Source organism: Rhinoraja longicauda, unplaced genomic scaffold (genome assembly GCF_053455715.1).
Source record: "Rhinoraja longicauda isolate Sanriku21f unplaced genomic scaffold, sRhiLon1.1 Scf000145, whole genome shotgun sequence".
Classification (NCBI taxonomy): Eukaryota; Metazoa; Chordata; class Chondrichthyes; order Rajiformes; family Arhynchobatidae; genus Rhinoraja; species Rhinoraja longicauda.
The window spans coordinates 162,320-174,842 of NW_027601363.1; the positions used below are offsets into that span (position 1 = coordinate 162,320).

General features: G+C 42.3%; 1 protein-coding gene across 1 annotated transcript in view; it reads right to left on the reverse strand.

Annotated features, from left to right (window-relative positions):
- The window catches only part of LOC144590125 (uncharacterized), a 48,800-nt gene that overhangs the window by 14,433 nt on the left and 21,844 nt on the right, over positions 1–12,523 (reverse strand). The window contains exon 10 of the mRNA XM_078394981.1: positions 10,942–11,080. Coding sequence (XP_078251107.1) covers positions 10,942–11,080 — 139 coding nt within the window. The remainder of the gene's footprint in view (positions 1–10,941; positions 11,081–12,523) is intronic.

Here is a 12,523-nt window from a genome sequence, read left to right on the forward strand (position 1 = left end):
TGGATCATTCCTTCCTCTTCTTGTTACTGTCAGGCAGGAGGTACAGAAGCCTGACGTTCCACACCACCAGGTTCTGGAACAGCTACTTTCCTACAACGATCAATCACTTGAACAAACTTGCACAAACCTCATCCTACCTTGGCAACAGAACACCATGGACCACTACCATGGACTTGTTTTCTCATTACATTTTGCATTAATGGATTGTTTCTTTTTTGCAGTCTTTTTCTTACTACTGTCATGCAGTATTTATGTGTAATTTATGTATTTGTGTTGCCTATATGCCCACAATGCTGCTTAATCCTCGTACCTGTGCCTCATCGTACATTGCGTAGGACAATAAACTTGACGTGACCTCTTGCAAGATATATGTTATGTTGCCTTGCACGCCACACACATGTTGCCATAATCTTGAAATTGTCCCACTACTAATACTGATTATCAATGCAGGGAATGCAGCAATCCAAAGTAAAGGTCCAACACCATTTTGTAGGGCATTTTAGGACAGGCATAAATGTAACCTTGGTAACATCACCAGAAATCACCATGGAAAAGAAGTGTCTGCATTTCAATGTGAGATTTATTTTTTGACAATGCATTACAGATGTTTTGGTAACATTTTTTTTCTAAGTTTGATCGTAGATTAACCAAACTTTCTGAGATTTACTTCTCTCGGCCAACGGTATCTTTGATCAGAAAAAAAGCATTATATAAAATAGACATTTGAGGTTATGTTTGACCAGAGAAAAAGCAGTTCTTCTTATATTAATGAGCGAGGTGGGAGATTGCAAACAGATATAGGAGTAGCAGAGTGAGGCTGGATGCAAAGGAATGAGCATAATGAAGTTACACAAAGCATGATAATTACATCGCCTTCCAGTTCACTGCTTGAAAATAGCTCACTCCCAGACTAAATATAGATCAAAATGTTAATTTACAATGTACAGTAATACCAACGCTGCATTTGAACCAAGGATATGTGGATACAATAAACATCTTGTCAGGCAAAAGAGACTTTTTCATAATTGAACTGTGTTCCTAGAGGCAGGCAATATTTTCAGGGAAAACAAACTGTGAATCCCCACATGGACAAAATTATTGAAAGGGTTATTTTGCTTTTATTGTATAAATCCAGATACCCCATGCATGAAAATACATTTCTCTAGACTTAACAAATCTATTTAAATGCCTTCAAGCATCTCCTGTAACAAACAGCATTTGCCTGCAATCAAAGTACACCCTTTTAGCAACATAAGACCCTTTCTGATTTTACAGAAAGCTTTAATTACTGTGAGACTATTATAGTCAGCAAAGTATTTTGTACTAAAAGATGTACTATAGAATCTTTTTTTTTAATTCCAGGCATAAGATTATTTTGACAGCAACTCCTGCTGCTGGGAATGCCCCTAGCATGTCTCTGTGACAACTGTGTGCTGCATGCAATTGACTCAAAATAGGATATGCCTAATGTTAGCATTTAATGTCTTTTGTTTTCTCCAATTTCTTTTCTGATTTTTTTTTTTTTTCCCTGTGGAGAATGACTCTCATTCTATTCCCACATTCAAAATATCTCCCTGAGGAAAATGCCAGATGTTGGAACGCCTGACACTACCAATATTCAAGGAGCAGCTTGAAGGGGCGGGAGAGGTCACTTGACTCACTTTTTCTCTCTCTATTCTTTCCGCTATGTGGGAAGCTTTCATTCTTTATTTGTTGCAACCTCCAGTCAGCACGACAGAAAGCACAAAAAAAAATTGCCCTGGAGATGGAAAGCAGCTTATTTAAAAATTGCTTTTGTGCTACGAAAATGCTGCAGCCTCCTAATGCATGGTCTTTACACAACAGCACCAACGCTAACACGTTTTGCTGAAGGGCCCAAGTCCACAAATTTAACTCAACTACTCTCTGTACAAATACTGTTTCATCTGCTCTTTCCAATATTTGGCCCTCCACCGTCCACCTGTTAAGAGGGCGGAGAGGGTTACAATTGAGTGGCCCATATGCAAATTTCAAACCAGATTAATTTGTCCATTTGGGTGCCCCACACTCATTCTTGTATATATTAGGAGTGAATACACAAGATAGACACAAAAAGTAACTCAGCAGGTCAGACAGCATCTCTGGAGAAAAGGAATAGGTGACATTTCGGTTGAGACCCTTCTTCAGACTTGAATGTTTATTGTATTCAGACTCCAGAAGGGTCTCGACTTGAAACATTACCTATTCCATCTCTCTGGAGATGCTGTCTGACCCGCTGAGTTACTCCAGCTTTTTGTGTCTATCTTCGGTTTATACCAGCATCTGCAGTTCCTTCATACACAGAAGTGAATACACAATTGGAGAAGATCATTAGACAATAGACAATAGACAATAGGTGCAGGAGGAGGCCATTCGGCCCTTCGAGCCAGCTTTACAGGCCAAATTCAGGTGGTCACAGTTTTTCAATTCAAAATGTTTGCATTCTTTCTATATGTGATTTGGGCTATGACTATCTTTGATTGCCCAGATTTTCACAAAACTAATGTAATGCATTTACTTATAGCAGAATTTTAAAATACCTTTGAAATTAAATTTCAGAGGCAGAATACATCCACTGGACAATTTGAATTTGCATTATCAACTGGGAATTACATTTCTGCATCCTTATTCTTTGACAACTAATGTTTTCACCATTGCTCAGCTCATCATGTCCAGCCTTTGAAGATATGCTTTCTTCCTCTGCACATCTATTGCTTTTTAAAGCTGACACGTGTTGGCATGAGAATACAGCAGCAGATGAGGGTCTTCAAATTAGTGACATCATATCATTTACACTACTCCCTGTTATCTGGTGCCACCACATGTCCTGAGCAATGCTATTTATTAAATATTGTAAAATAACTACAAGAGTTGTAAAAGAGATGGGGTACCACAAAATGCTGGAGCAACTCAGCAGGTCAGGCAGCATCTCTGGAGAGAAGGAATTGGGTGACGTTTCGGGTCGAGACCCTTCTTCAGACTGATGTCGGGGGGGGAGGGACAAAGAAAGGATGTAGTTGGAGATAGGAAGACAGTGGGAGAACTGGGAAGGGGGAGGGGAAGAGGGGGAAGGGGAGCTATCTAAAGTTAGAGAAGTCAATGACCCAGAAAATTCCCTTTCCTTCTCTTCCCCTCCCCTTCCCAGTTCTCCCACTGTCTTCCTGTCTCCAACTACATCCTTTCTTTGTCCCTCCCCCCCGACATCAGTCTGAAGATGGGTCTCGACCCGAAACGTCACCCATTCCTTCTCTCCAGAGATGCTGCCTGACCCGCTGAGTTACCCAGCATTTTGTGATACCTTCGATTTGTGCCAGCATCTGCAGTTATCTTCCTACATAAAAAAGATGGGGGATCATAAACTGATGTGTTAAATGGCGCCCTCTTGTGGGGTAAGAAGTGATAACCCACTGCACCAATATTACAAGATTTCAAAGCTTTTAACAGGGACCAGTTCATTTTATTTAGTTTAGTTTAGAGATACAGCTCAGCGATCCTTGCCGACCAGTGATCCCGGTACACTAGCACTAGCCTACATACTAGGGACAATTTATAATCATTACCGAAGTCAATTAATGTACAAACCTGTACGTCTTCTGTAGTGTGGGAGGAAACCAAAGCATTGGGGAAAAACCATGCCGTCACAGGGAGATTGTAGAAACAGCACCCAAAGTCAGGATTGAATCTAAGTCTCTAGCGCTGTTAGGCAGCAACTCTACCACTGCACCACCTCTTATTATTTTATTAATTTTTGTTGAATGATTGTACTTTCCTTCCATCAGCTTTTAAAAAAAAACTAATTGCCCTTTTATATTTCCAATTTAATTTCTATCATCTTGGGTTTTTTTTACCGTGTGCCCCACACTAAACACACACCATATGCTAGTTGGGTGAGTGGGAAGAGGGGAAGTACAATTTCCAGGTCCCTGCCAATGGTGTTGAATAAGCAGCAGCTGAGAAACACAGAACAGTAATTAAGGTTTACTCACCCTTCAATTTCGCTCCGTCATGAAGTCTCGCAATGGCATTTTAAAAGAAGTGTTGCAAAGAAATGTTCAGTACACAAAATTACCATCCCACTCTATTCAATTATAAATATGATGAATGTTATATTTTTCAGACCCTTAAAACAAATGGTTGTGAACTGGAGGACTAATTTTCCAAAGTTGATGCCACATTCAGTATTGTGCTGGGAGCTTTGCACTTTCACATGCTGAGTATGATTCAGTGTTCAGTGCCAGCCTTAATTGCACATTTATGGCATCCTGCTGATGAATCACACGTGTAGGACACCATCTCTAGGTTTTCTGCAGTCAGGGAAGGACTGCCATCGCTTAATTGTTCATTGGCCATGTGGGAATAGTTTCAAGTGGCTTAAAATCCATGTGTTGACAAAATGATGATGAAGACCAAAAAAAAATCTGGAAAAACTTTGGAGATGTTTAAAAAGAAAGATTTTTTTAAAAAAGTGTAGGCAATAAACATAAACAGTAGGAAAAATGTGGATGCTAAAGATAGAAGAATCACCTGAGTATAGACGCTGTGGTCGGTAGATCTGCTAATTATCTTGCTCCATGTGACGATTCATAAACCATCAATTTTGATAGCTGTGTTATCAACGACAAAGTTCATCCATATTTGGAAGAGAATGGAGTAATTAGGAACTGCTAGCAAGGTTTTGTCTGCTCTAGGTTATGACTTACAAGCTTGACTGAGTTTTATGAGGGGGTTATGATAGTGGATGTTGTGAACATGGATTTTAGTAAGGCATTTGATAAAGTCATTCATGGTAAGTTGATCCAGAAGATTAAGATGCGTGGGATTCCCAGTGACTTGGTGGTTTGAATTCAGAACTGGCTTATCCAGTACATGTGAACAGTGCATTTCTGCAGGGATCAATGGTGAGACCTCTGATGTTCATGATACGTATAAATGACTTGAATGAAAATGTAGATGGGTTGGTTCATAAGTTTGCATAAAATCAATATAAAATCTGGTAGATCTGCAACAGTGAAGACTGTCGAAGGAGACAACACGATGTAGATCAAATACAGATATGGTTCCCCTCTCCCATCATAGATGAGGCCCTCACTCGTGTCTCCTCCGTACCCCGCAGCTCTGCCCTTGCTCCCCCCCCCCAGTCGCAACAGAGACAGAGTCCCCCTAGTCCTTACCTTCCACCCCATCAGCCGTCGCATACAACACATAATGCTCTGAAATTTCCGCCACCTCCAACGGGATTCCACCACTAGCCGCATTTTCCCATCTCCAACCCTTTCCGCCTTCCACAGAGACCGTTCCCTCCACAACTCCCTGGTTAACTCATCGCTTCCCACCCAAACCACCCCCTCCCCAGGTACCTTCCCCTGCAACTGCAGAAGATGCAACGCCTGTTGCTATACCTCCTCCCTCGACTCTGTCCAGGGACCCCTTTCAGGTTAGGCAGTCCTTTCAGGTTTGGCAGAGGTTCACTTGCACCTCCTCCAACCTCATCTACAGTATCCGTTGTTCAAGATGTGGACTCTTAAACATCGGCGAGACTGAACGCAGACTGGGCGAACGTTTCACGGAACACCTTCGCTCAGCCTGCATGATCCAACCTGATCTCCCGGCTGCTGGACACTTTAATTCTCCTTCCCATTCCTACACAGACCTTTCTGTCCTCGGTCTCCTCCATTGTCAGAGTGAGGTTAAATGCAAATTGGAGGAACAGCATCTCATATTTCGCTTAGGCAGCTTACAGCCCAGTGGTATGAATATTGATTTCTTTCACTTCAGGTAGTCCCGGCATTCCCTAGCTCTCTATCCCTCCCCCACCCAAGTTGCACTAGCTTCTCATTTTCACCCTACAAACAGCCTTTTCCTTCATCATCGTTACTTTTTTGCATATCTTTCATTCATTGTTCTTTATCTCTCCACATCATTGTTTACATCTCTTGTTTCCCTTATCCCTAACCAGTCTGAAGAAGGGTCTTGACCCGAAACGTCACCCATTTCTTCTCTCCAGAGATGCTGCCTGTCCCGCTGAGTTACTCCGGCTTTTTGTGTCTATCTATAGTTAGAAAAATGGCAGGTGAAGTTTTATCCTGGCAAGTGTGAGTGTTGCACTTTGGGAGTAGAGTGTAAGAGGAAAGTATACAATTAATTTAGTTTAGTTTAGTGTGGTTTAGAGATACAGCGTGGAAACAGGGCCTTAGGCCCACTGAGTCCGTGCCGACCAGCGATCCCCGCTATCCTAAACACTAAGGACAATTTACAATTTTACCAAGCCAATTAACCTACAAACTTGTAGGTCTTTGGAGTGTGGGAGGAAACTGGAGCACCTGGAGAAAACCTACCCAGGTCACTGGGAGAACGTATATTATCAAGCGTGGACTAGGCAACCGTTTTGCCAAGCACTTATGCTTAGTCTGCACAATTTTCCAGTTGCTAACCATTTGAACTCTGCTTTCCATTCCCATACTGATCTTTCTGTCCTGTGCCTCCTCTATTGCTAGAACGAAACCACATGCAAACTGGAATAACAGCACCTGATATTCCCCTCATGTAGCTTACAACCTAATGGTATGAACACTGAATTCTCCAATTTCAGTAACTAACAACACACCCTCCCCCCACTTCCTTCCCTGTGCCCCACTAGATTTGGACCCATTTCTCCCGTTCCCCTCTGCTGTGCCCTTCCACCCCTATTCCTTCCTCAGGCTTCACAATTCACAACATTTCTATCCTTACACTTTCTTTCTCTCTATCTCTGGCCTTTGTCCAACTATTTACCTATCGAAACCCCCCTCACCTGTATCCACCTATTACTTGCCAGGCTTTGTCCTGCCCCCATTTCTCCCCCCATCCAACACCATAATCTGTCTGAAGAAAGCTCCTGACCCAAAACAAAACATCACCTATTGAATTACTCCAGGATTTTGTAATTTCCAGCTCTTTTTTTGTAAACCAACATCTGTAATTTCTTGTGTCTCCATTCTGACCGATATGTCGGTGGTTTACTGCACACTTACAATAAGACTCAGTGCAAGCTTGGAGAGCAACAGGTCAACTTCTCTCTGGGTATATTCTTGTCTTCAACACTCAGTATTGAATTCTCTGATTTTTGATAACTTGCTCTTTCCTTCTGTATCAGAACTGGATATGTCTGCCAGTCATTCATTTGTGACACTGGCTGTTTTTGGCTCTCCATTAGTATAGCTTGGCCTGCTTGGCATGTTCCATTGCCCTGCTATCAGTAACACACAGCAGAGACAAAGAAGTATAATGTGCTTCTAAATGCCACTTTAACTCACTTGGTTTCACTCTGTCAAAAAGATTCCTTTTGTTCTACCCATCTCACTCCCACCTTCTCTACAAGCGAAAATTAACTTGTTTCTTTTCTCTTTCCCAATTATGCTGAAGTAGCTCAACACCTGAAACCTTCACTACATTTTTCTTTCCACTGGTACTGCCTGGCCTCTTACTTTCCCAAGTTTTCCTTTTTATTTCAGTTTTACAGCGTTTTTATTATTACGTGTGTTTCCCCAAGGTGCTCTGGTTTCTTTCCACATCCCAAAGTCATGCTTACTAACGGCCGTAAACTATCCCTGAGAATACGTTAACACCAAAATGAATCAAGGGAGAGTTAATGAGCAGGTTTAAGAGATAGTAAGAGTACAGGAAAGTAAGGAGAGTGAATATGGGATAAATAGAATCGCCCCCTCCTCCCTTCCCACAAGTAGCAAGGATCTAGCAGTCAACACGACCAATCTCTGTGTCGTTTTAAGACAGTCAAGGGTCAGGCATGGTCGCCAGCTCTTCTGCTAATTCTGAAATACCAGCCTTTATTTGTCACATCTCAATCATTAATACTTGTGATTGGAGACTTATAAATAAATCCCTGTCATAGAGTCATAGACTCATAGATTCATCCAGCGTGGAAACAGGCCTCTCAGCCCAAGATGCCCACACCAGCCAACATGTCCCAGCTAGTCCCACCTGCCTGTGTTTGGCCCATATCCATCCAAACCTGTCCTATCCATGTCCCAGTCTACCTGTTCCAAACGTGTCTACTGTGGATAGGGTGAGCAGTTTTAAATACTTGGGAGTCCACATCAAAGAGGATCTGACATGGGCAACGCACATTGCCGCACTGGTGGGTAAGGCAAAGCAGCGCCTTTACCACCTTAGACAGCTGAGGAAATTCAGAGTGTCTCTGAGGATCCTTCATTGCTTCTACTCTGGGGCTGTAGAGAGCATCCTGTCCGGCAACATTACAGTCTGGTTTGGGAATAGCTCTGCCCAGGACAGGAAGGCCCTGCAGGGAGTAGTGCATTCGGCAGAACGCACCATGGGAACTACACTCGCCCCCTGTAGGACCTATACATCAGGAGGTGCAGATCCAGAGCCCGCAACATTATGGGGGACCCCTGCCACTCCAGTAACGGACTGTTCCAGCTGCTACGGTCAGGCAAACGCCTCCGCTGTCACGCTGTGAAAACGGAGAGGATGAGACGGAGTTTCTTCCCACAGGCCATCAGGACTGTTAACTTTTATAACTCCAGGGACTAAATTTTGTCTTCTCTGTATTAACTTTTATTTATATGCTGTAACTGTAATTCTTTTTTGTGCACAATCCACAGGCATTGCCACTTTCATTTCACTGCACATCGTGTATGTGCATGTGACAAATAAACTTGACTTGACGTTGCAATAGTACCTATGTCCTCTGGCACTCGTTCCATATACCTATCAACCTTTGTGTGAAAAAGTTACCCCTCAGATTCCTATTAAATCTATTCCCCTTCACCATAAACTGATGTCATCTGGTTCTCGATTCCCCTATTCTGGGTAAGGGACTCTGTGCGTCTACCCGATCTATTCCTCTCATGATTTCGTACACCTCTATAAGTTCACCCCTGATCCTCCTGCGCCCCAAGGAATAGAGTCCCAGTCTACTCAACCTTTCCCTATAGGTTAGACCCACATGTCCTGGCAATATCCTAGTAAATCTTCTCTGTACCCTTTCTAGGTGCCATTAATTCTGAAGAAGGGTCTTGGCCCGAAATGTTACCCGTTCCTTCTCTCCAGAGATGCTGCCTGTCCCGCTGAGTTACTCCAGCATTTTGTGTCCATCTTCCCTTAATTTTAAAGTTAGTTGCCAACACCGATGACTCCCAATGACTTGCAGTTTGATGTTTTGGTGAGGATTTTGACTTTGCTTCCTGGGTTAAGATGCAAGTCTAAATTACACAGTCAGGTCTTCAGAAACCTTTTTTGATATCCTTGGCTGACTTTTCTTAATTGCTTCCTTTATTAGCTGACATCAATTATTCTGCAGTAAAATTTATATTTTCTGCAGATTCTGGAAAACTACACAAAAAAGCTTCTTGCGTGTTTACAGTTCCTCCTGATCCAAATCAAAATTGGATTTTATCAATACTGTGTTTTTACCTGGGCAACAGGTGGAGAATCAATTTCAAAATGTCCCCCCCTTCATCCACTCTGTATGTGTTGAGCGTGAGAAATCACACTTTAAATTCCACTTATACAGAGCTCACATCATTAAGGTTTCAAGCTCTCATCCACTGTTATCAAACGAGCAATTGCATAATTCCCACCAGTGAAAATGATTTTGTCAGAGAGAAAATATGCCCCATATATATGTCAAAGCTGCATTTGCAAGAGGTAAACAGGAACTTTCTTCAGTTAAATGTTCAAAAACACCAACTGCCTGAAATGTTTACAGTAATCAACATGTTAATAAGTTATTACTTTGATTTGGACAAAACTTTTACAACTTTGCTTATTTTTGGCCCCGATCCACACGTTTCCTTGCTAGGGAATTTACAGACAATTTCAGAACTACTCTTTTATTTCATATCATATCATATCATATATATACAGCGCGGAAACAGGCCTTTTCGGCCCACCAAGTCCGCGCTGCCCAGCGATCCCCGCACATTAACACTATCCTACACCCACTAGGGACAATTTTTTACATTTACCCAGTCAATTAACCTACAAACACTTTGGAGTGTGGGAGGAAACCGAAGATCTCGGAGAAAACCCATGCAGGTCACGGGGAGAACGTACAAACTCCTTACAGTGCAGCACCCGTAGTCAGGATCGAACCTGAGTCTCCGGCGCTGCATTCGCTGTAAAGCAGCAACTCTACCGCTGCGCTACCGTGCCGCCCATTTCAGAGAATGTTAGCTCATTAGTAAACAAAGTATTTAGACAAATGGTGCAAGAAAACAACTTGGCGAATTTAATAAAGAGCTCATTCCTTACACCTGCAAGATCAGAAAATATTGTCCCTTGTTGAACGCCAAGAGCTGCCCCCTCAGAAAAGGAAGCACAGAAACATAGAGCAGAATTCTTCATTGAGTGAGTGAATTTGTGACTGGTACTTTACAATGCTTGTTGGAGATCCTGGGAAAGGAATTAAAAAACAGACAATGGACTGACACGGTCCCATTGAAACCCAGACAAATTAATGCAGGGAGGATGTTTTGCACCTAAGCAATTGAAAATTCTCATTTCAGCGAGTTACTCAACCAAACCAGGTTCCTTACATGAGTGAGAGGATCGCAGAATTTCCATTCAGTGAATGGTAAACACCACAATGTAATAAGAAAATTGCAGGATGTAAATGAAGGAATGCACCTGTAACTAATCAAGGATCGAAGATGGACACAAAAAGCTGGAGTAACTCAGCGGGACTGCAGCGTCTCTGGAGAGAAGGAATGGGTGACGTTTCCCGAAATGTCACCCATTCCTTCTCTCCAGAGATGCTGCCTGTACCACTGAGTTACTCCAGCTTTTTGTGTCTATCTTCGGTTTAAACCAGCATCTGCAGACCCTTCCTACACCAATCAAGGATCACGTTATTTGTAGGAAGAAAAGCAAGAAAATGGGGCTCCACAGGTTGTAATTCATTACCTTGGCACAACCACCATCTCAAATCGCTCAGTCATTTTCTTAGAAATGGTGTCCTTGGTCTGCCTTTGGACATTGGTCGCAAGCTCACTCCAGTTCCGACAAAACGGCACATCGTAAGTGGCATGAAGCCAGCTTAGCTCTGCAACACAAAATATTCAGAAAGATACTTGTTTCCTCTGCCAATGCCCTTGGACAGTTAGCACTTGCATCACTGTGCCATTTAAAGAGCAAAATATTGGGTTAGAATTTCTCTCAAAAAAGTCTCAAATAATTGCGATAAAATGCCAAAAAAAAATCATTTTGTTTCCTGCCACGTCTGGAAGTCTGGTTGCAATTTTAAGAACTTTGTTGTGAGTTCAGCGGTTAGAATTTCAATGAATAGATTCAGTAACTCGGGGGCAAGCTATTATTTTGTCTAAATTTTTGATGAAAATTGCAAATCAATGTTCTTGATCTTTATTTTATGATAACTTAGACATATCCAGAGTGTTCTGTCTTTTTTAATAAAGTTAAGAGACACTGAAAGACAGTAATGGAGACGTTCTGGGTTACAAATAGATAGCAGATGGCTAACATTAATGGAGAAGGGAACGGCGTGGTGTGAATTGGTCATCTGGCTGGGTGACACCGCCATTGCTACATGGCAAGGGTTTGGTGGAGTAATGGAGAAAGTGAGATTTCTCAGATCATCAAGTCCACAAAAGGGCCTTGTTGAAACCACACTTGGTGTTCCAGTCTCTTATCTAAGAAAATAATTATTTTCAATAGAGGGAGTGCAATAAAGCTTCACCAGGCTGACTCCTGTGATAGAAACACTGCCAAATGAGAGGAGCTTAGTTTGACTGGGTCTGTAGTCACTGGACTTTAGAAAATTGATCTAAATTTTCAATTTAGAATCAATTCTAAATTGAAAAATCAGTGGTTCCACTGAAATGTGTCAAATTCTGACGGGGGAATGAGGATGTTTCCCTTGGCTGAGGTGCCTGGAACCAGGGGTCACAGTCTCCAGGCATGTGGTAAACGTTTAGGACAGAAATAAGAAGACATTTCTTCAACTTTTCTTCAGAAGATGGTGACCTCCGGAGTTCTATGTCACAGAAACCTGTGCAGGCCAAATCACTTATTACATTCAAATATCGTGAGAGATCGATTCCTAATTTGCTGACTTTACCTTGCTCTAAACTTTACTCCCTTATCATGAATCTATACACTGTCAATGGCTCAATTGTAATCAGGTTTTGTCTTTCTGCTAGACACAAAAAGCTGGAGTAACTCAGTGGGACAGGCAACATCTCTGGAGAGAAAGAATGGGTGACGTTTCGGGTCCAGACCCTTCTTCAGAGTCTGGACCCGAAACGTCACACATTCCTTCTCTCCAGAGATGCTGCCTGTCCCGCTGAGTTACTCCAGCTTTTTGTGGCCATCTCCAGTTTAAACCAGTATCTGCAGATCCTTCTTACACAATTTGTCTTTCTGCTGACTGGTTAGCACGCAAACAAAAGCTTTTCACTGTACCTCGGAACATGTGACAATAACCTAAACTGAACTGAACTCGATATTACATCATAATGGGATCTATGGC